This window comes from Dermacentor variabilis, chromosome 1 (assembly GCF_050947875.1).
Source record: "Dermacentor variabilis isolate Ectoservices chromosome 1, ASM5094787v1, whole genome shotgun sequence".
Lineage (NCBI taxonomy): Eukaryota > Metazoa > Arthropoda > Arachnida > Ixodida > Ixodidae > Dermacentor > Dermacentor variabilis.
Window position 1 is genome coordinate 244,731,864 of NC_134568.1, and position 24,347 is coordinate 244,756,210.

Below are 24,347 nucleotides of genomic sequence, written 5' to 3' on the forward strand. Positions count from 1 at the left end.
GCCTGAACTGGCAGACCAGAGAATGGAGACACAGACCACAGCATCTAAGCCTTCAGACTCCATAAAGGTCTCGCGCAATTGGCATCCGAGTTGGTGTTCGGCGACGAATGCACCCCACAACTCAGTTACGCGAGAGCATGTGCCTTTAGTGGAGAAAGCCCGAGTACAAAAACGAGGAAAGAGCTTAAGAAAGCTAGTCGTTTTAAAATAGAAGAAAGAGTCAAAGAAATCAATTCGGTTTATTAAAGAAATGGTCCACTTTACAGTGTATATATTATCGTGATAGCAATTATATGGACACTCCAGGTGCATTTCTACCATCGGCGTCGCCGTGAAGTTCTGTATAAAATCCAAGGGCGCTAAAGCCGTCGCCGCGCGCAGTATGTGGGAGTGAAAGTGTGCAAGGGTGAGCCGGCAATGGCGGCTCAGTCTCCCGCACGCAAGGGAGGAGGGGAGGAAGCGCGCCGTCTTCCGTCGAGCGCACGGCAGGAAAAGGAGGGGGGGGGGGGCGTTCTAACCCGGCGACTACTGCGTAGCCACGCGCGCCCCGCGCGGACCGCGACTTTACAATTGCTAGAAAGTACAGCGGGACGTAGAACTTGCGGAGGCGCCGGACGTTTGCGCGCATGCGTGAGTAAGAGCGGGTGCGAGAGAGAAAATGTGGGGGCTTTTGCTCTTTGAATATGTGGCTTTGTCTAGGCACTACGGAGGAATTTCTTCCTGAGCCCACTTCGCAATGCCGGTACGCCTAGGGACTAACGCCTACAACACGCGTTAAGAAACATCCTCCCTAGTGCATAGGCAAAGTCACATATTCAAGGAGCAAAAGCCCCCAAATTTTCGCTCTCGCGCCCGCTCTTACTCGCGCCTGCGCACAAACGGCTGGCGATCCCTCAAATGAACGTCTCGTGACGGAGTCCGCCTAGTCCGCCGCGCGCCGTGTTTTTTGGCACGAGCGCGCTGATGCGAGACGTAGCACGGAGGGCACTTCGCCCGCTGCCGCCGCGCTTCCTCGCGCCAGCGTTTCGACAGCGAGTGACCGCGGTCATCTAGTGAGATGTATTCACGTTTGCCTGTGCGCGCTGACACCATGATTGTTAATTTAGGTAGTAAACGAATGTTTACAAGTTTGTACGGCCGATAAAACTACTATCCTTACTCCGTATGGCTGTCTACTAATTTACTATCGCAATCGATGCTTGGCGAAACTGCGATATTTTTGGTTGCGGCGAGGATATTTAGATAGCGTTTGTTGTTTCATTGCTTAATTGCGTAGAGAACAGAACCAGTGACCGTCGCATCTGTGGCGGCAGTATAGATGACTATACGTACACGCTGACTCGATATATGTGTGTTGCCCTGTGCTGAGCCATGTCGGGCGATGACTACGTAGTTTCTGTAACACAGAATTTTGCGGAAGACTTCGAGAGAAATCGCTTTAACGCGTCCGAGCATTGAAATAACACTAAGGAGAAACACTAGACCAGTTTAAACAGATAGATGAAGATTTCAAAGCTTTATTTTCTCTAACTTCGCGGTAGGAGGTCGATTATTAAGAGAGAAAATGAAGGACAGTTTCTTTTTTAAATTTCGTGCCTAAACCTAAGTGCCGGTCCGCTAGTGCGACGTCACGTATTTCAAACCATCTTTTTTTTTTTTATTGAGCCATTGTGGCTCATTGAACGTTCTTGGAACTTGCTAAGTTCAATCTTTGGCTCTGTTAGAATACTGTGTGGTCCATCTTTATCGATATAACTAGGCCCTAGCAGACTTCTTTAAAATCCAGACATGGCTAGCTGGCGCGGAAACTTCAAGGTGGCACAGCCACCTGTTTTTCATTTTTGCGTTTTTTTCTGGTTTACCAAGCCTCCTATTTCGCACCAAGAGTGGCATTTTTGTTTTTGCAGAAGCGAAATTCGCTAATAAAGCTAAAATTATTTTTCTCTTTGGTGTCCCTTTAATGTGCATGAACGAGGGAAGCATATGTGCTGGTTTGTTCTGCCTGAAGCAATGGCAAGTGCCTGTCAGCTCAAGAGATAGCGATTTCTCTGCAGTGGAACAATGGTTTTGTAGAATAAAAAGCTACGACCAACACTGTGGAGGTCACTTCGCGAGTGTGACTACAAACTGCGTGAGACTCTTGGGCGTCGTAAAGCGGCCGCGCACGCAGGAGTCTTGAAGCGAACCCCGACGAGTGAGATTCGTTCCTTCGAGGCTCCTGCGTGCGCGGCCTCTTCACGCCGCCCGAGAGAGTCTCACGCAGTTTGTAGTCGCACTCGCGAAGTGACCTCCACAGTGTTGGTCGTAGCTTTTTATTCCACTTCAGAAAATGTGGTTCCAGACGTAGCACTCCGTTTCGGCACCAGAAACTGTGGAATAAAAAGCTACGACCAACACTGTGGAGGTCACTTCGCGAGTGCGACTACAAACTGCGTGTCTCGGGCGGCGTAAAGCGGCCGCGCACGCAGGAGCCTCGAAGGAACGAATCTCACTCGTCGGGGTTCGCTTCACGACTGAACGTTTATTTTACAAAAAACATCGCAGTGACGAGAAAAGGAATAGAAAATAAAAATACAAAATCCAAGTTGTCCGTTGGCCACACCGACGCCTTCGTCCTTCTCGGAGGCGCCGGCCATTCGCGCCCAGCAGGCGGTCCGCCGAAAACACGGGGCACGGATCAGGTTGCGGGTCGAGGCGCCGGTCGGGACGCCAGCCCAGCGGGGCGCCCCTCGTCCGTTCGCCGGCTCCCTCTTGGTGCGTCGCCGGGCCCCCAACCACGGTTGCAAGAAACGTGCGACGGTCGTTAGCAATTCTCAACAGGTTTAATCTGTCGTCGTGCGGCATCTTTCGAGGCTTTTTTTTTTTCCCATAGAGGTGATAGATAACGCCACCATTCTGTTGCAGTGACATCGCTAGCTGCCTGTGTGACCATAGGGTAGGCCTCGAGATCGATAACCACTCTCAGGAAGACCGCCGAGACGACGCCCTACTAACTTTGCTGCCGAGGTGATGATAAAGTCGAAAGTCTACAACTCCATTCACTTCCCGTGCAGGAGACAAATGTATTATAAACAGCTACCCGTTCGGCCTGTAGCGGGCCGGGTGTCGCACTGTCAGGCGATGACGTAATTTCCGTTGCATGCGGAAGTCTGTGAGTATTGCTGAACGGGCGAGTTGGTGCTTCATTTCTAGTTCAACGGGCCCTTTCCCTACTGGCGCTGAGCCGTGCTTCCGCAAGGGCTGCAGAAAATAGCGTCAACATTTTCCCTTCAAGAACCACTTCTCTCTTTTTCCCTACCTTTCGTCGCGGCCCTTATTCCATCGTTTCGCTCATCACCACCTTTGTGTGCAAAGCACGTTAATTATTGGGTTTAACGTGCCAAAACCACTTTCTGATTATGAGGCACGCCGTAGTGGATGACTCCGGAAATTTCGACCACCTGGGGTTCTTTAACGTGCACCTAAATCTAAGTACACGGGTGTTTTCGCATTTCGCCCCCATCGAAATGCGGCCGCCGTGGCCGGGATTCGATCCCGCGACCTCGTGCTCAGCAGCCCAACACCATAGCCAGTGAGCAACCACGGCGGGTGCAAAGCACGTTCACTGGGCCTCTGTGTACGCCGCAAAATGGTTCCGCATGAAATTGGCACCCTCTTCAGTTGTTAGCGCTCATCCTGTCACCTGTCCTTTCATACTCAAACTGAGTTGTGCTAAAACAAGACAAGTCTGCGGCAAACCTCGAGAAAAACCACTTCTGCGTTAAAAGTAGAGTATAGTACACTTCCGTGAATTAGCTACGCGTCGCGAGTCCGTACGCGTGCAGTTTCCTGAAAGGCGCGGCAGTGCAGGTCGGCCTTCGCCAGACAAGCCCGCGGACCGGCTTTTTGATACTTGAGCTCCTTTTCCCCCATGCTTGCGAGCTCCTGTTTCTTGAGCTCTCCTTTCCCGGCATCTGCGAGCTCTGATCAGTACACGGCCTCCGAGATCGCGCGCAATCGCGGAGGCAGCGATTCGTAGGCGCACAGCATGCTGCCCACGCGCACACGCCAATGTGTGCTTGAGAGAGAGAGAGAATAAACTTTATTCAAGAACCCCGGTCCGGGTCCGCCCACTTTGTTCTAGTTGTCTGCCAAGCCGAGCGTCGTGATGAGCTCGATCATGGCACGTACGTGGTCGGAGGAGGAGTCCGCCAGCCACTCCTCAAGTGTCGTAGGTCTATGGGTGGGTGAGAGTTTGGCAAGGCTAGCCTGAATAGCGAGACGGCTTGAAATGGTTGAAAAGGTTGAAAAGGTCAAAATGGAGGTGGTTAACCACAGTTACTACTCTGTGAAGGCCGAACGATGGGCGGTTTTCAGAATTTGCGAGGCAGGCTCGATATCGCACTCACTGCTCAGCGTTTCTGGAGAAGGGACTTAGGGGCTGCTCAGATCGGAAAATTCTGCTTATAAATTTTCAAGCGGTTTTGGGAGTGACCGCTACAGGTGTAAACACTACCGAGGGTGAGCTTTGCGTTGCGCAATAAAAAACTAGGTCCTTAAAAATCGGTTGTCGTGCAAACCGGCGCAGGAACCGCGTACACTAATAGGCCACGTGTAATAGAAGGCTGCTTATGCATCTTCATCTTTTTGCCGCGTGGGGCGCCAAATGTAATTTTTCGCGACATTTAGTGAATAATTAAAAATATAAATCCACGTTTAATGAGAAAATCATGACTCGTCTTAGCCAATACGATAGGCAATCTTTCCATGAGAAGGGTTATCTCGATTCATGCTCGAACCTGGAGATTTCAAATTGTCTCTGTCAAAGGCCAGGCCTTGCAAACTGTGCCTGCCAGCTACTGCATATGCATGGGATACTGCATATGCAGATACTGCATATGCATTCAACCCTGCGCACAGCCATCTGTGGCTGTGCGCAGGGTTGAAGCCACCATATCGGCCGCGGCTGCCGCATTTCGATGGTGGCAGATTGCGTTAGTTTGGGAACCGTGTGCCGACAGTTCGGTGCTCAAATGAAGTTAATCCGAATGATCCGGCCAATATCAGCGTTTCTCATAGCGCACTGATTATTGAATATCGCGTCTAGTGTGATGGAAGCGTTGCGTGTATGATATACGGACTCTCGTTCGCCAGTTACACCCCGCGCGCCCATACGAGCAGTATTTTGCCATGCTGCTGCTGTCTGCGCTGCCGCGATCAGCTTTCACTCGTGGCGGATGCTTCGCATGATATGGGAGCCGCATTGGCAGCGTGCCCTTGAGACTGTCTTCCTGCAGCTCGAGAAGGCTGTGAAAGCGTGAGACAAAGAGACGTTAGGCATGAAAGGAAAAATAGAATGGGAAAGGGAAACGACATGCGTAGGGCGCTCATACGGCCACGATCGTCGACTGACGGCGCGCACTTCGCACCGGGCGACGGTCGCGCACAATGCACCCTAGTTGCGGCTTTTTCACCACCGCCCATCGCCGCATTCGACTGCGCCGATCGGTAAGCTCATGCCGGTCGCGGTCTCCGAAAGTTGCCAAAAGCGCGGACGTTAAACGACCGACAAACTATTTTTATGGTAGCCATATTTAAAAAAATTTTTTTTAATGCAATGGAAAGATTAGCGGTTAGAGTGTCCAATCATACATTGGTAGTGCAGAAAATGGAGTGAAACATATTTTATCACAATTTTTCGAGCTGCAGCAAGGATATGTATATAGTCATGCTCTGGACATGCTGGAAACAGTGACAAGTGAGCACAGTAGAGATATTATGCTAACGTTGGTGGGAAGCAGACAGCAAGTGCAACCCTAGCTGTGAGAAAGTAATATTTTGTTTATCAAGCCGAGGTTCCTGCGATTCATGTTTTCTGAAGTGTTGAATTATGTGTACAATAATAGCTACTTGCTTTCATCTGGTTTCCTGTACAATGTCTTTGGTCATATACAAATGGAGGCTTTCTTTAGCTAAGTGTTAAGATATGCCATTAGTGCTATTATTAAGGTCTATTCGTTTCAGCCAAGTTTTTCTGCACTTTCTGCCCCTATTTATGCTGCACTGCATCTGAGTCCTCGATTAATTGTATGAGGTACAATGGTGCACCCTGCATCTCAGTCTTTGATGGCACAAGGTGCCAGGCGAGGTGCCATTGCAGTGCAGCGCACCCTTGAACCTTCCAGCAAGTGGGTGCAGACCGGCCACGTGAGCCCGGCGCACCACAATCGGCATCGCTTGTACTTTTCCGTTTGTGGTGCCATGCACATTTTGTGAATCGAACAAACCTATTGTAGTGCTAGCACACATCTACGGCACAGTGAGTCAGTAGCCTTTTTGTACCTCACCGGGAGGTCACATCACTAGGGGTACATCTCACTTGCGCTCGTACTAAAACAAGCGCCGTCATGCAACGAGTGATGTGATGGCTCCGCCACTCCACTCGTTGCCGCAAAGGCAGCGCCACTTGTTAGCTTTAACTTTTTTTACGTCGTAATATGCATAGAATAAATTGCAAACGTGTAATAATATAGCTGAATTTCTAAACAAGTATGCGGCTCTTAGTAAGAGCCGACTTGCATAGGGTAACCTCACATGCTACATCCGAAATACCTAGGTTTCACCGCCAGTTTGCGCCACTTGCCGTCTCTTGTGACTTTCTGTGAAAATTTGAAAATATAATTCCTACTTAAATAGCAAGCAGCATGCTCGATTCCATCACTATAAATTATGGTCTTTTCATTTCCACCAACATATCTTGCAGCAAGTTCTGGGTAGCTTTAAGTCCCTTTAAAGGGCCCCTCACCAGGCCACATTTTGGTTATACGCTGGAAGTTGTTGCGTGCCCACTAAGGAGTTTTCTGCCACAAGAATTTTTCAAATTAGGTCGTTAATAGCAAAGATAGAAATATTTAAGGTGCCGCGAACTCATGACTCCATTTGCCCCATCCAGCCTCTGCAAGTGAAATTCCTTCCCTGCGTTATCCCATACCGAAGCTGGAGGATCACGTGACAAATACGCAGGGTGTCTACCAACCGGGAAAACCGTGAAAACCGGGAATTCTTAGGGAATTTGAATAGTCTGGAAATACTCAGGGAATTTGTGCTTCTATCAGGGAAAATTAGCTGGAATCTTATTGAAAGAGAACGAAAGTCGTGTTAATTCTGGCTCCAGTAAAAGAGGAATCGCAAAGAATCGTCATTGACGCCGTGTCATTGGCACGAGGTATTGCCAGAGTAGTTAACGATCGATTTTCTAGACGCCCAATTTTTCGGACATGCCCGATAATTCGCACGGCTTCGCGGCACCACCACGTACTCCATAGATTCAACGTACTAAGTACCCTGACTGCAGGTCTGAAATGGCATTGCGCGTTGCGCGGGTACTAAGTACCCGCGCAACGTTAGGCCTAGCTGTTTCTACGTTCGCCAGCTTCTTGCCGTGCGGTGCCGTGTGTTTCATTGAAAGAATTCGCCGCTGTCAGCAATGGCACCGACTCCGCCTTTGTAAACCTCGCGATTGGCTTCCAAGCTCGCAAAGCACAGCGCGTTGCGTAATGCCAGTCTCCAGAAGTTAGCTTCGCCTCAATACAGAAATGTTACGCGGTGAAGCATAAGCGTGGAAAGGGGCAATTGTCACGTGACACAGTATGTATGCCTTAATTATACACGCGTGCGGACGTCTGCTGTCACAGTAAGAGCACCGATATGCCTAATGAGTGTACTGGCAGGCCTTAAGAGCTTTTTCGGACGTGCCTGTGGCAATTTGAGCCCTTCAGGGCAGTTAAACACATGCATTCGTTTTTTTTTTTTCGGACTGCCTGATTTTCGGATGTTTTCGCAGCTCCTAGGGAGTCCGAAAAATCGGACATTGACTGTACAACTGACCAAGAGGATGCTTCAAATGATCCATTGGGCGAATGCATGGTGGAAGGAGGATGAGAACAGGAAGGACCAATGCACTGAGGAATTAACAAGAAAGGAAGCGTGCCGCCACATCTTTCAAGCTGCTTGAGCTAAAAAAATAAAAGTGTTGGCTGACACCTTGATGCAGGTGTCCCTCATCCAAACCAAACTAAACTCTTTAAAGCAGTGAAACCCAATACTGAGATATTGTGTACGGGCTGATAGTATGTCAGGACAGTTGAGGTTGGCTTCCCAGCTGCTGAGAGAGGATTTTAGTTGTGACAAAGTTCAGGCCTCATAACGATGAGCTTGCTATCAGTTGATAGAAATAGCTCAGATTCTAAAATATTTACTTCTGTACGCATCTCCTTTTCATGCGTATTTGAAAATGTTTGACTCGATTCGGAATGGGTTTTACCATTTCTTCCACTGTGCATTTTACTATTACCTTCTTTCTGTTTTCTTTTTGAATAAAATAGATATTACTCCTTACTATTAAAACTGGATTAAATCGTTTTTTGTTTCAACATGCTTACTAGAGAGTGATAGTGTCGGGTGTCAGCCCGTCTTGACATAAAACACAGTTCTGGCTCATTCAGGGAATTTTGCAAAGGTGCTCAGGAAAAACCTAGAAAACTCAGGGAATTTGGAAATGTCAACTTGGCAGACACCTTGAATACGTCACGAGTCCAGTCTTCTTTTATCTCCCTCCCTCCCTCTCCTTCTCTAGTTCTTGAAATAGTGGCGAACTTCCGGTAATGGGGTCTTGCACGCAAGCTGTTGCATTTGTCTCACTTCACGCAGCCAATGATTGTTCCCACTCTGCACGAGAACACCTGATTAGCGGTTTAAGTCAGTGCCACAAGCATGAGCACTGAGGCAGGTGCGAGAGGATGAAAGAGCATGATCGCGGCACTGGAACACTGTAGAAAATGACAGTTTCATTCTCTGCACCCACAACTGCACAACATGGGAACAAGCAAACGAAATGGAAGTAAATCTCTCTTGCTACGGCACAAAATGAAACAAAAACATGCAGACATTCAGTTTGTATGTTTTATTATTTCTCTAAACATTAATTCGTATTTTGAAGCAATAGATTAAACAAATAACTGATGTTGCCTTGAATAGTTCTCGAAGTAACGTGTCACCGTGAGTGATGTCACAATACTGCCATGTATGTGGGTGCACTTGTGTGATTGATGTCCCCTCTCCGGCTGGGAGCGTAGGCCCGCGATAAGGGCAAACGGCATTTGGTTTGAAATTTAAGCTCTTTCCACGGCATGTAGGGATGTAATACTTGGCGAACACGATCGTTAGCGTGCACTTTATGTACTGCACTTGTCAGCTCAAAATGGCCAGACCTGGTGAAGGACCCTTTAAAAATCTGGAGTTGAAATTACCACATTTTTGAAAAATTTGGCAACCACTTTACTTGATTGTGATATGTCGGAATTTGTTAGTGTGGGAATAAAAAGAACTTTACATACTTAAATGGACCAACTTATTTTGCTGCTTGTCTAGAATATGTCTCACCTGTTACATACCTTAATTTCTGGCCAGTGCTTTTGCCTTCCAATAAGTTGGACGGAAAATAGCGCTATTATGTGATCTCATTCCTTTTGTGTGTGCGTGTTTATGTGCATGTTACTGGCGCCAGTGTGGCCAAGACGTATCGGAGGACGACGCGCTTTCCCTGGCAGCATCAATGGTTGCTGAGGTGCCCACCACGCCTGTCTCTCCCGAGTTTCCAAAGTCCCTGGGGACCACCTCAAACAAAGGAGAGACTCCCTTGCCTCAGCATCCTCCACCTGACCTTGAGAGGGAGTTCTCACTCCTCAATATAAACATCCCAAAGGTTATCATCCAAGAGGTAAAGTTTATTTGCATAACTGAAGCACACTGTGTGCAAGCAGCACTCATGTTTAGCTGATAATTTTATTTTTCTTTAGCATGGTGGCACACAGAAGCACCTGTGCTTTCAATTAAAATTTGTCTGTTTATTTAAATTAGTCTCGTTGACATTAAACATTTCTTTTTAGAATTGAAACCTACTAATTATTTGTAAATATGGCTGTGTTGAGATAAGGACCGTCATGAGGGAGAGGACGGTCCCGAATATTTATCAATTTCATGGAGGTTATTCTTTATGACAAAGCAAGGTTCCTCTACAGGTCGAAAAAAAAGCTTATTTTTTTCAGTATGAGAAAACTGAGACAAGGTTCAGAATGCTGTGTCTACAGTTGCAGAATGTTCAAAGTTTGAGAGAGTGTAAAAAAAAAAATTTCTATGCTTTTATACTTGTTCACTCATACTTACACGGCTTTGTTAATGGAAATAAAATCAATAGTTTGTACAAGGTCACAACACAAACAAAAAATTGCAAACTTTGCTTTCTAACAAGAGGCTAAAAATGGGTCATTTTATTTTTACAATTTTTAATGTGTCTTTAACTGTGAGTTTCTTTCAGAATTTTTTCTGTGCATGCTTAGCTCCAATGCAAAATGTGCAGCAAAGTGTATTTGATATTTCTTATGAGCCATTATATTTAATTTCGGCATCAAAATTTGAAAAATTGCCATACATAAAAAATGATAAGTTTTGAAGTGGAAATTTTTTTAAATCTCCAATTTCACTGAAATTTCCACAAGGTTATCTCCTGTCATCAGTTGCCTGTTATATAAAAAAAAAACATGCTGCATTATTTTGTTGTAAGTACAACAAGAAGCAATGAACAGTGATCGGTGTGATGTGCAGTGTGCCCCATGACCTTTCTTTTAAATCATCATGCCATGCAAATGTCAGATTTAACGATTGCTTCTGTTTTTTTCATTAACTAAGAAGCAACCTGCAGCTTTGCCTTTAAAAATTTCTTAATATATTTTCTTCTTTCTTGCACCACTGCAGGTTGCTTCTTACCAAATACATCAAGCAGCATTCATCACAAAAACATGACACAACAAGCCTTAGCATGACATTGTACACGAGGTACAACATTTATTGCATTTTCATGACCTCTCCAACCCTCAGCCACTCCCTTTGCATACTTTAAAGCCAGATTTTATTTGCATCATGCTAGGGTATACACGAAGCAAGTAGATTATACATGATTTTGCAATATTTATTTATTTGTTTGTTGTTGGTTCTGTGTTTGATAGAGCATTTTCATTGCCTTAAAGCTATACAGTGGCTATTAGAAATGCTGATCTGGAAGGCTCCACATTATTTTTTAACACATGCTCTTATTTAACATGTACCTCAATGTAAGTACTGAACCATCTTTCCATTAATCCCCATTGGAATGTGGCTAATGTCGCAGGGAGTTGAATCCATGACATCTTGTTCAGCAGGAAAACGCTAAATCCACTGAGCCACTGTAATTAGAGCTAGTCATGCCTTTGCATTGCTTATAAAAAAGCACCTGTGTTCCTTCAGTAATTCTGCACGTTGCTTCTTAGTTCGTGGAAGAAACTAAAAATTTTATTTTTCTCCTGAGAGTGGCTTGTTGGGCTAGTTCGTACATGGTTATGCTAGGAGAATGCCAGAAAACTAGAACATAGAGAAGCAGACATAGGCAAAGTGACAGGAAGGTGGCTGGACTAAGAACTTAAGTTTATTCATGAAAACAACATCCCTGGAAACTCAAACTTTTGACTTATTGCAAATTTTCAAGTTTTTCCACCGGTATTAAAGATACCAGTGCATCAGAGATAGCAATGCACCTTGCAGCGCATTTAGCATGTAGCAAAGTATGCACAGAAAAGATCTCAAGAGAAACTCAAGGTTAGTAGACACATTAGAAAATTGCCAAATAAGGCCCAATTTATTGCGATAGCAAATATATGGACACTCCAGGCACATTATTGCCGTCGCCATCACCGTGATGTTCCACATAACGTGCAACAGCGATAAAAAGCAGAGAGCAAACGCGCCGTCTTCTATCGCGCAAAAGGGCATGGGGGGATGGGCGGGATGTGGGGCGGTGCAGTTCTCCGACAGCAACTGCGCATTTCATTACCGGGCGCTAGGGGAACCGACAATCGCGGCTCACTCTCGCGTGCCATATTGACCCTTTTCACCGCGATCCTATGGGCGCTGCCATGTTTTATCACGTGGTGACGTGCCCATTGCTTGCCTGCGTTGCCTCTGTGTTTACAATGGGTGTGCATGACACCGGTGCGACTCTGCAAACTTGTTTCGACGGATATGGACGGTAGTGGACTGGGTGGACAGCACACGAAGCTTTGGCTACAACTTCAAATGACATGTAAGCGCTTTCGGAGCTTATTATGCTTTGTCCAAACGGTGTGACCAGTGTATACGGTGCTTGGAATAAAAGCGGGGCTAAAAATGTATTCCAAGCTATCCTAACTTTCCGTTTATGAATTGAAGCAGTATCAGTGTGTTTAGCTCTTCATTCTTTATTTAGCAAATACTTTTAAGCAGCGGCTTGCCACGTTTCTGACTCGATAAAGTTCCCCAGGCTGTCATTATCTGATCGTTTATTTTCTGCCTGATTGCTCGTGGGTGTGTTCAGTTGTGATACATTTGTTCTTGCTGGGCACAAGGCTTGTAACATAGATGTTCTGTACGTTGTAATAACTTGTAGCAAATACACATTATCGCTAGTCACTCACTTACTGTGTAGACCGTTACGAAACGTTCAGCTTCAAACATTAGTGTGTTGTCGGTGTCGTCACTGTCACCCATGTTTTGGCGCATATTGATTGAAGTGTGCACCTGTTCACTTATTATTAATACATTACCGATAGAGTGGGTGTAAGTTTTCATGTGAGTTGGGGTGGATGTGTCTAGATAACGTGCGAGAAACTTACTATACGCCAAGAAGGAGCACTACTACCTTTGTCACTGTATGATGAGCGGTACTCAATCGTGCAGGTGTTCCGGGGTTGAAGTCCTTCCCTTGGAGGTTAGTGCTATGTACAACGCTGGTGGATGAGTTAAATTTTTAATCCTCGATGGAAGCTGTGCATCACGAAGAGCTGGCAGCACAGGCAATCTTTATGTAGCAGCGGCTCGTGAACTTGGACACAGATTAATTCCACTCCTTAATATGCTAGTCACAATTTTTACAGCCAACTACTGCACATGTCTTCACTCCACCACTCCATATTCTGCAGCATGAATGGAGCACAGTGCGTTAGCAAAAACCCAGTTGCATTTCGACAGCTGATCGCACAGAAGCAGGGCAGAAGAGGTATGGTTTCATATTCATGCGCTTTCGCTGAGACAACGTGTGGTGCGCTGCCAAAAGTGCCATCTCATTTCTCTTGAGTAAACTGCTTCACGAAAAGGGTCAATATGGAGGAAAGCGGGAAGGCAGTGCTGGAGAGAGGGGGGTAGCTTCGATTCCGCCAACAACTGCGTACTTTCCACGGCTGCGCGTGCCATATATTGAAAGGGATCTGCAGACGGCTCATACCTTTGTGCGCACTGTGTTCTCGCCGCTCTTGTGTTCTAGTGACAGACAGCATGAAGGCCACTTCGCTCACTGCTGCTGCCACACTTGCTCACACCAGCATTTTGACAGCGAGTGTCCGCGCTCATCGAGTGTGATGTGTTCATGTTTGCCTGTGTGCATTGACACCATGCTGATTAATTCAGTTAGTAAGCGAGTGTTTACAAGTGTATATGGCCGATAAAACTACTATCTTTACTTCGTATAGCTGTCCACTAATTTTCTATCGCAATCAATGCTTTGCCTTTCAGACAAAACTGCAACTTTCTTTAGCCTCCTATTTATTAGTGAAATGTGCCTTTTTTATTTGTGTTGTGATATTGCGCAAATAATTGAATTTGTTCTGGTATTTCCATTAACAAGGTCCTGTAGGTGTGGCAGAAAAAGTATCAAAGCATATAAAATTTTAATTTTCTTGCAATCTCTCAAAGTCAAACATCGCACAACTGAATAACAGCTTTTTACACCTTATCTCAGTCAAATTTTTTATGTTGAAGAAAAGGTACGTGCTGAAAAAATAAGTTTGCTTCTGATGAATTGGGGGATTTTTCCTGAAATAAAAAAATAGTTGGCTCCCCTGTCACTCTTCTTGTCTGAGCACACACATATAAGCCAACAAAGAAAAATTCTCTTACAATAAGCTTTAACTGCTGTTATTTGCTAGTCTTCAGGGACTCTGAGCATATTCATGGATTATTTGATAGAAGTGTCATGTATATTAAGATAAACAATACTTCATTTGTTGTATCAGAAAATAAATAGAGATACACTCTTACTGATATCGTAAGGTAGTATCTAAGATACGTGCATCTTTGCTACTGCCAAGCCCTGGCATGCATGTGTGTGTGTTTCTTTGCATTTGCATCTTTAAGCTTTATTCCTTTTCTTCTTTTTTATTATTCTCTGAAATGGATGCACTGACCGAACATGCCATCTTTATGTTTTCATCAAACTTCTAATCAGTTTTTATAAAAGGCAGTGATTGTTTATTACTAGAGTTCAGCATTCTTTATTTAACCTGAAAAAAGGCCAAAAATGGTCGGTGCAAAGGTAAATTTACCAGAGAGCTAAGATTATGATTGGCACACAGCTGCGCTCCAATGCAAGAAGCCATGGCAAGGTCAAAGTCATCGGTCAGCCTGCCACTCAAGCAGTCCTTACTTTCTTTCTTATTTTTGTCTATTTTGGCTGCTGCTGCAATGAAAATGAGCAGTGGGGAAGGGGTTGGTTTACACAGAGGGTCAGAGGAGCCTTGACCCAGTTCCTTGCAGTCTTTGCACTGCAGCCATTATAGTGGATGTACTGGGCAATTTCGTTGATCGTAATGAAAGTCATATCTGCTTAACTTCTTTTTCTGCATTATTTGTTGGAGCTCTGTATGCACATTATGTCACAAATAAACTCCAGAATTCATGTTTAAATATCATATGCACTCACTTTTAATTCCTGTATAGTCACATCACCGTATGACATTGTGTCCTTGCCAGACTGCTTCTTGAAAACTTTGTTATTCCATGTACTGGGTGCAACTACTCTGTTAAAGAGCAGGATCCGCAGTTGGACAGCACATTTCACCATCAACAAAATTAGTGAATCAATTATTCACCAATAACAGCCAGTGAAACTTCATCTGTAAAAATATATTCACCGTTAAAAAACAAACAAAATTTAGGGTGAAAGTAGAAATAGAAAATGTACGCTGAATTTATGAAAAATAAAAGCCAAAAACACTGAGCCCTATTTATAACTGACTGTTCTATTGCTCAAGGGGATCTATAAATTCTGTGTGTTTTACCACCATAATTGCTTTGGCAGAAATAGTTTTCTTGTTGGCAACATGCTGTTGTCACTCAGGGATACTTTTTTAGATAGTTATTTTGGGGGGAGGAGGGAAGTGAAAACTAGTTTAAGGAGAAGAGGATATAAAGAAAGGAAAAAAAAAATAGGAGGGGGAGCAAAAGGCTAAGTGGCGCCAGCCGCCCGTTACAAAGGGTGTAGCCGCCATCCATCCATCCATCCATCCATCCATCCAACACTGTATGTTCACTTGCAGTCATCATGTGCTGAGTTGACTATGATCTATTCACTCATTGCTGCAGCAGTTCTTCATTTAAGTTTGTTCCTAACTGTCCTTCTTTCTTTTCTTTACAGCTTGATGCAGAGAAAAGAGTCTGCTGTGTTGCAATAACTGTTGGAATGCATGTACTGAAGCTAAAGCTTCACTTTCCACAGCGTTATCCTTACAATGCCAGCCCAACTTTCCAGTTTCTCAAAGGAACAACAGTGGACAGCAACATTGAAAACAGATTAGCAAAGGTTTGTTTATTGTTCAAACTTTTGCTAGTTGGAACAAACATTTTGATTTTTCAGAATCACAAATATTCATTTGCACACATATATGATAGTCTCTATGTTATTTTCACCTTGACTTGGTCAGTGACCGCAATTTCTTCATCATCATGTTACCTGACCAGACGAACTTTCGTCTAACTCTTGACTATATATGATAGTAATCTAATTTATTAGTATAAGGCCCACAGTATATTTACATAGTTTGAATTGATGTATAATGTACAAAAACAGTAGTGCACTACTGCAGCCTTAAGTTAAAAAGTACTTTTTTACCTTCTGCTTCTAGGTTCTTAGAGTGACATCTGAGCAGCATGTTAAAAGAAATCGCAACTGTTTAGAACCTTGCCTGCGACAACTAGTAGCAACGCTTGAAAGTTGTGTGGTAAGTATATGGCACTTGACCTTCACATTTGCAAGGTTGCATGACTCGCAGCAAAATTGTACAATAAACATTGTGCTTTCTTGTAGGAATCGGCTGAAGTTGAGGACTCGGACAGTGGTTATCTCGCAGAACGCCTCAAGCATCCGTACGCTGTTTATGGCTCCTTTCAAGATTCTAGCGTGCCATTTCCGAGGACGTCAGGAGCAAGGTTTTGTGGTGCAGGTAGTAGTGTGATATTTATTTGACAGCCTACAAGAGAGACATTTATTAAGGTAGAAAAGCTGGGAGGTCAGCCTGAATTGCAGTTATGACCTGCTAAGATGATGCTTTGGACTGCAGGGTTTTAATTATTAAAGGGAAGTAATATTGTGATGTATCAAGTGGAGAATTTCTTTTGGGGCACAAAACCATGTAATACTAAGAGTTTGGCAAATAGGCATGTTCAGAGATGCATTGCAATGAGGATACTGCTGCAGCATCATACGCGGGTCGTTTGATAAGTGTGGTAAAAAGCAATTAAAGATAGCACGTTTGCAGAAAACAATACTTTATTTTTCAACATAGTTCCCTTCCAGCTCCACACATTTCTTCCAGCGGTGGCCCAATTTATTTATCGCCTCAGAAAGAAAGATGGCTCGAGGCCCTTGAAGTAGTGATTTACCACTGAGATAACCTCTTCATCTGAAGAAAATTTCTTTCCATCCAGCCACTTCAAGTTTGGAAAGAGGAAAAAGTCGCATGGGACCAAGTTGGAAGAATGGGGTGGATGAGGCACAACCTCAAAGCGGAACTCGTGCAATTTGGCCATTGCAACAAGCGATCTGTGGGGTGGAGCATTGTCTTGGTGAAAGAAGAGTTTCTTCCGTGCTAACCCAGGTTGTTTAGTGTGCAATTTTTTCTTCAGTTGATCTAGGAGTGTTGCATAATATTGTCCTGTTATCATTCTGCTATTTTGTAAGTAGTCTACAAAGATTATTCCTCACGAATCCCGAAAGACAGTCGCCATCACCTTTCCAGCTGAACAAACAGTCTTTGCCTTTATTGGAGCACTTTCATCAGGCCTAGTCCATTGCTTTGACTGCTGTTTAGACTCTGGAGTGTGATGATGTATCCACGTCTCGTCAACTGTCACAAATCGACACCAAAAGTTCTGCGGATCGCGATCAAGCATTGATAAACACTGCTTTGTCATGCGCCTTTGGTCGATCGTCAGCAGTCGCGGCACCCAACGTGCACAGACCTTATTCATCTGCAATTTCTCATGAATACTGTGAACTCTCTCTGCCAAGATGTCTACAATTTCAGCTATCTCACGTACCTTCCATTGGCCGTCTTCCATGACAATTCCCTGAATTTTCAGTACCATTTCTGGCGTGATGACCTCTATTGGACACCCAGGATGTGCTTAATCTTGAGTTGAAGTTCGGCCATGTTTGAACTCATTTATCCAGTAGTGAACGGTCTTCAGCGATGGTGCAGAGCCTCCATGAACTTCACTCAATTCTGCTTTAATTCGGGCAGCCATTCAGTGTTTTAAATAAAAATGTTTGATCACTGCTCAAAATTCACCTTTTTCCATTTCGGCAGGAATCATCACACAGCTCAGTGCCAATGGCTGTTAGAAGCTTACTAACTGTTGGCACCAGTGTAAACAAGTTTTGCTGTCATATGAAGGGTGCTTCATGCGCGCCACCTAGAAGAAAACAGAATGGTAGCACCATCTCTTGTATTTTTACCATACTTACCAAACGACCCTCATAGAATGCCTCTGCTTGGACTCTGTCCTTCATGTTTACATGTGAATAAGTGCACAGGTGAGCTTTTCACCATTGAATATATGAAGCCTGTCCCAAAAGTTTGTGTGGTAAGTTTTAAAAAATTTATTGCACAATCTTTCAGGTGCATCAATGTGGTCACATTAAAAAAAAGATGCTCTGCATAGACACAGTGCACTGATTCCACTTCTTCCATTGCTGGAAGCACCCTTGGAATTCCTCTTTTGTTAAGCACTTCAACAACAGCAATGTTCTTTCCCTTTGAATTGTCACATCCTTGAAATGTAGCTCCCAGAACACCACTTCACATTTGGGGAGCAAATAGAAAAGTTACAGGGGGTTAAATCCAGCGAGTAGGTAGGGTGTTCCAGCACAGTTATGGAATTGCATGCCAGAAACTCGCTATCAAAGCAAAGAGCACAGTGGCATTGTCGTGGTACAGAGAACCCAGTGCCCCTCTTTTGACAAATTTGCTTTCACTTTATTTGAAGGCCATTTATGATTGCTCACTTTCATGTAATCATCTCTAACACTGCACTTTAGGTTACTGGCTTATGCATATCATTGAGCTACATTCTTAGGTAGGTGCATGTGTGCATGCACTTGAGCATGTTTCATGCATGAAATTGCTAAAGTGTGAATGATTGAACCTAGCAAATAAATTGACTGCAAAGGTATAATAAGTGTTGCATGCTGAAATTGTTTATTAAACAGGTTGCACTGCTCTACATAGCATTGCTCATTTGTTGTAGTGATCAGATAGCTTTTGTTTGTGTTAACATCCTTTTCTTTTCACACTATAGCATTTGCTTTGTATCTCAGTATATAGGTCATTTTTTCACCTTCATATTTTGTGTCTAGCTGGTTCTCTGACTAATCTATCATTCTTTTCTGTCCATGGTGATCCAACATGCTGTTTGTCCTATTACACACTCTGTACACCCCTCCAGCAGGAATAGCCTGTTCAATTGCATGCTGGAACGGACGGTCTTATGGTTTACTTGGTGAAGCATCTTCACCTACAGGTTAATCTTTAAATGAAAAAAAAAAAAAAAGCTGCATTTTTTTTTTTGTAACCTCAGCAATACATGCCTTGCTGCATTATACTCGACTGGCACTACTTCTTTGTCAGACTTCCTTGTATGCTTCACACGGCCATCCCATCTGCAAAAGATGAATGCCCCTACGGAGGTGACACCACGTTCACTGAGTGCACTGGGTGCCTACCTGGCCTCGCAGCACAAGGCTAGCCGGCCCCCTTCCACTTCGTCCCTAGTCAGCCTCTACGCTCCACATAGTCCAGGTACAACAACTGCACAACCACAGGATGTCTCCATTTCATCCTTCTATTACAAGGAAAGGGTAAGCTTTCCCATTGCTGCATGCATATTTCCATGGTACAATCTATGGGTGTTGCCATGTTTAAGACTGCTGGTTGCACTGAAATAATCTGAAAAGACCAAATGTTTGATGCTCCTGCTCGAAGATACCTCAGTCCAAAAAGCAGATACCTTGGGCACCATGAAAAGGTCTATGCTCTATATCGTTGCTAAAGCAAAATATAAGAAAGAGTATCGCGGTTTTGTGAGGTTGCCTACTTGCAGATCCTGTTTGACAATGTTCATCCCTGGTAGTGACATCTCACTTTGGCTAAATTGGTTATAAATAAGTATAATATATACTATAGAAGCAACCTTGGCAAAGCTACAGGGCTGGTAATTGTCTAATTTTTGTATCAACAGCTTTTAAATAGCACCTAAGCAGACAATGTGCGCACATGGCAGCATAGAGTTTCCTTCTAAAATTACTGGAGGGAATTCTGGCACTGTGGTCATTCAGCTACCACGGGAGTGGTGGTTACTGATGGATTTGTCTGAGCTTTGTACTTGTGGCTTTATATGTTGTAGTGGGTTTATTTACCACACTTCATCTGCCTTTGTTTGCCTAAATTTCAAAGCAATCCTCCTTTTTTATCTAAATGCAGAAGGCAATAAGAGACTGTGCACAGGCAGAATAATTGTAAATTGTTATATTTATAAGGTAATATTTTATTGAAAGCGATTAACTTGCAAAGTTATAAAGCTGCTTCAAGCCAGAAGGACAAAGTTTTGGCAACTTCATGTACTGCCCATCATTCCCATGCTGGCGAAACCGCCATGCTTGCAGCTTTCATAGCCACTATTGTGCCAGAGTACTCTCTAGTAAGTTTTGTAGGAAGTTCTATGCCTGCCAGTCAGCAGATATGATACGTATTCCAGATCATGGCCCCTTGAAATATTTAATGCGCTGCGAGTGTTGCCCAATCTCGGGGGGTCATGCCGAGGAGTCGCGCTGGTTATCAATGTTACGGTTTCCAAGTCACTTGTGGTGAGCGGTAGTGGCAACATTTTTACCATTTCTGGCATCAAAAATGTCAATTTTGTGAGCTTTTCGTGACATTCACTTGTATTTCACTCACAATTAAACCTCAATATAATGAAGTCGGTAGAATTGGCTATTTGCTTTGTTACATCGAAATTTTGTTATATTTAAATTTGGTCTTTTATGCAAATAAGTACAGTCACCAATGGATTTTTCTTACATGGAAGGGGCCGCAATATTTTCCAAATTACTGGGCAAGCGGAAAAAGCAAATTTGAATGAGAAAAATCATCATTTTGTTGAATTTGCGAGTCGTCGAAGAAAGATACGGTTTCATGCTGTGTTGATGATTCCACATCAGTGGTACAAAGTGAATCCAGCCACGCTTTCAAGTCCTCTCCGTCCCTGCTGCTGATAGTGTCACCTGCTGTCGGTTGACACTATCATGAAAGCGCCGGCAGCGGGGAGCAAATGTTACACCTGCCTTTCGCTTCAATGTGTCTCCGAAACTCGAGATTATGCAACCTCCAGTACTAAACAGGCGGGAAGACAGCGCACAATGCCGTGCCATCTCAGCTCACCCAGTCTTTGCACATGCTGCAGATTACCTCCAAGGCAGGGAACACGGGTTGCGTAGGCACTCAGCCGCTCTGACAGCCATGTGAAGCCACGGCCGAGCTAGTAAAGGAGACACAGGGCAACCTTGCATGGAAAATTTTACATGCAGGCTACACTATATCCATGTTTGAAACTAGGCTTTCTACACAGTGCAAAATTTCGTTGCAGTTCACATTTACAATTCGTATTTACAAGTTCGCAAGTGGCGTAATGCTTGCATGAGCTTCTAAAGCCCAAATGTGTGCAAATAATTCGCTGGATAACTACAGCAGGCTCATGCTCTTAGGCTTGGCTGTGGTATAAGGTACGCTTGGCTGGATTAAAAATGTAGTATTGCATTCTCGAGGCGAGCACTGCGATAAGGCTTCCTACAAAGGATATTCGTCTTTCTTCCCTTCATAAGAATAGACTACTAACTCACTCAACAAACCGCCTTCTGAACTGAGAGTATCACTGAAATGAAATGAACATTTTATGTGTTTCAGCAGCCATATAAAGCTCAGTTTTATCTGGATGCATGCCTCATGTACTGGTGCAAAGAATGCAACCACTTATGCTAATAGTGGCGCTCTGTGGTAATAAAGCGTATTCCCCATGTAGCAACAGCTTTTTGTGCATGTTTTGAGTGTCATTGTATAGTGAAGCCTAGTTGAAATTCCTTTTAAATTGTTCGCCGCATAGTTTTACCAGTGCTTCTTGTCTTGTCACAGTCTAATTATTGGAGGTTGACTGCATTTTCTTTTTTTTAAGCTATGTGATGCACCATAGCTATTGCTGTAAAGATGTGATTGCTGGTGTAGTTCTTTATTTAGAATTTCAAATTGTTTTACCGAAAATTTTAATATCTTGCTTATCTCAAAATGCTGCTTACCTAGAATTTTTTTTCCAAGTTTTGCGACTTAAGGTTGATAGGAGTTTAGGTTATATAAAAAGTTCAGCTTTAAAATGATATCATTCCATCAATGCTGCAAAATCCATAGCTGAGTGTTTCAAGCCAACAGCATTATCTTGGCATGCCAACTGAAACAATGCACTTTTAAATTTCTACGTAAAGATAACAACATTTATTCCTGTTGGTTAATCAGTCCAGATTGAAAAAGAAAAAGTGTGTGTGAAATGTCCAGACCGTAGTGTTCCCTATATCCTTGCAGAAGGGAAAGGGAAGAACTCAGAGGAGGACTGCCCGCCAAACATCCTCACAGCAGCACCCTGTGCCAAGTGCAGCCGTGCTCATATACAACATGTCAGGCATTATGCCAATCAACCAGTTTCTGGCACAGAACTACATGTAAGCCTTTGTTTTATTGATATTTTTTTCTTCCCTTGACTCTGCACAAGAAACAGTGCACAGCCTTAGTGCAGTTGTGGTAGTTTAGTTTGGGAACGCTTTAGTTTCAGTGCTTTAATTTATAAACAAGACATGGCAATAATGAGCCATTCAATTCACGAATCACTGTCTTGGTTGGTCTGAATTTGTTGCATTAAAAAAAGGCAATAATTTATCACAGTAGAATTCCCAGTTTGTACATTTTGAAATCTTTCAGTATAGTGAAAATTGCAAAGTTTAAAAAATTCAGCCGAACCCATCTCACGATCATTGTCAACAGTAATCCATTTAGCATTGAATCAATATAGCAATACAATGTATTGCCACCACCGAAATGAGTTATGTATGAGGCGTTTACTGCACCTAGACTCCTCTTTTCTGCTTCCCTAAGAATGCTCAGTGCCATCTAGTGCCTCCACCTGATGCCTACACGTGACATTCAAAATGCATGGCGTGCCGGTGCGTGGCAAACACTTATAAATGTGTTTCACGGCAACCGGGATCTTTTCTCATGCTTCTCTCTAGACACGCTGTGCCATCTAGTGGCACTGCCGGGAAGTCTGCGAGTGGCATCCGATACAAGAAGCGTGGTGCATCGGTGCTTGCAAATGCTGAAAATTGTTCCATCACTTGCCGCACATCGAGTGGCACATACTCAGTGACCCAAGTTGGCGAGAGGCTCCTTGAACAGCGGCACATACCCAGTGCATTCGTGGCGCAGCCTGCTAAAGCGTCGGCTTCCTGTCCTTGAAGAGCCCTTCTAACATGGGTTCAATGCTGCTCAGCATCGTTTATTTATTCATTTATTCAGTTACCTCACAGGTTCCTGAAGGAGTATTACGTTAGAGGAGGATACAAGGGAATTAGCAAAAAGAAAAAAAAAGGAGTACAAAGAAATTATAGAATGTTAGTCGGTCAAGATGGAAGAACAAGTCTCTAAAAAATATAAATATAGTGCAATAAAGGAAACAAAAAGGCTGTATGAAACAGCAGAAAAGGAGTACAAAGATATACAAATGTTAGTGGATAACGATGAAAGAACAAGTCTCTAACAAATTTAATTAATGCAATAAATGAAACAATAAAGACTGTAACAACTTCTCTAGAGACAACTTACATGTGCAGTAGGGTTAGTTGTGAGGAGTTACGGAAATAATATGATAAACAAGTTAAATTTAAGAGATCTTTTTCATCCTTGTAGAGCGGCACATTCCCTGTGGCATATACTACCTAGTTACTCAAGATGGCGTCAAAGACTTTTATTGAAGAGTGGGACACACCTACTGGCACATACCTAGTGATCCAAGTTGACATCAAACAGGTTCATTGAAGACTAGCACAGAACGAGTAATGCTCCAAGTCGGCTTCAAAGAGTTTCATTGAACAGCAGTAGCTATCCAGTCCAGCATCTATAGTAATAAATCCACGTCAGTGTGAAAGAGGTTTGTTGAGCAGCACATATGTACACATTGCCATATGCTTAGCCACACAAGTTGGTCAAATGGTTGGTTTTGAACCCTTTCTCTCGCCATGGCATCCCGATGCGATAGTCATTCGACCATGGACTACCCAGTGACTCAAGCAGGTGAGAAAATTGTTAGATACATACATACAAACATACAAAGCCTTCAGAAGGTGAATGAGGTACTCCAAGAATACTAACGAATTAACAGTGTATCAGCTATCAACTTAATAAAGTTTTAGTTCCACAGCAACAGCAACTGAAAATGTCATTGATCTGAAAATGCCACTTGTGAAATCATGCAGCTTAACCTGTTTGCTTATGTTTATATTAGGTGTTCTTTTGTGCAGTCTTCTTCCATTAATTTGACCTTGACGGTATCAACGAAATTGATCAAATTATGTGGCAGGGTGAATGATACAAGATGCACAAAGAATTTCAATACATGCCACTGATTAATTTTGCAGCATTTCTTGATTTGAACATGGCCTCGAATCAAACGTGCGCACTTTCTATGTGTCCAAATCAGAAAACTAATGTAGAAATGACATTAAGCTCCTAAAGAAAGTAGAAATCTAAAAAGCACTTGATTCTTTAGCAGGGAAAATGGGCATGGGTCTAATATGTGTTGCACAATGGCGGTCGGTTTCCTAAAGTCTGCTTTGCTGTCATACATCTGTGTTTCGCAATAAAGCATACAAATGCCGC

At 43.7% G+C, this 24,347-nt stretch overlaps 1 protein-coding gene across 2 annotated transcripts in view; it reads left to right on the top strand.

Annotated features, from left to right (window-relative positions):
- Positions 1 to 24,347, top strand: part of Wdr59 (WD repeat domain 59) — a 98,490-nt gene that overhangs the window by 29,585 nt on the left and 44,558 nt on the right. For both annotated transcript variants that reach the window (XM_075672585.1, XM_075672595.1), the window contains 6 exons: positions 9,545 to 9,757; positions 15,515 to 15,679; positions 16,002 to 16,097; positions 16,184 to 16,319; positions 19,005 to 19,234; positions 22,002 to 22,138. In XM_075672585.1, coding sequence (XP_075528700.1) covers positions 9,545 to 9,757; positions 15,515 to 15,679; positions 16,002 to 16,097; positions 16,184 to 16,319; positions 19,005 to 19,234; positions 22,002 to 22,138 — 977 coding nt within the window. The remainder of the gene's footprint in view (positions 1 to 9,544; positions 9,758 to 15,514; positions 15,680 to 16,001; positions 16,098 to 16,183; positions 16,320 to 19,004; positions 19,235 to 22,001; positions 22,139 to 24,347) is intronic.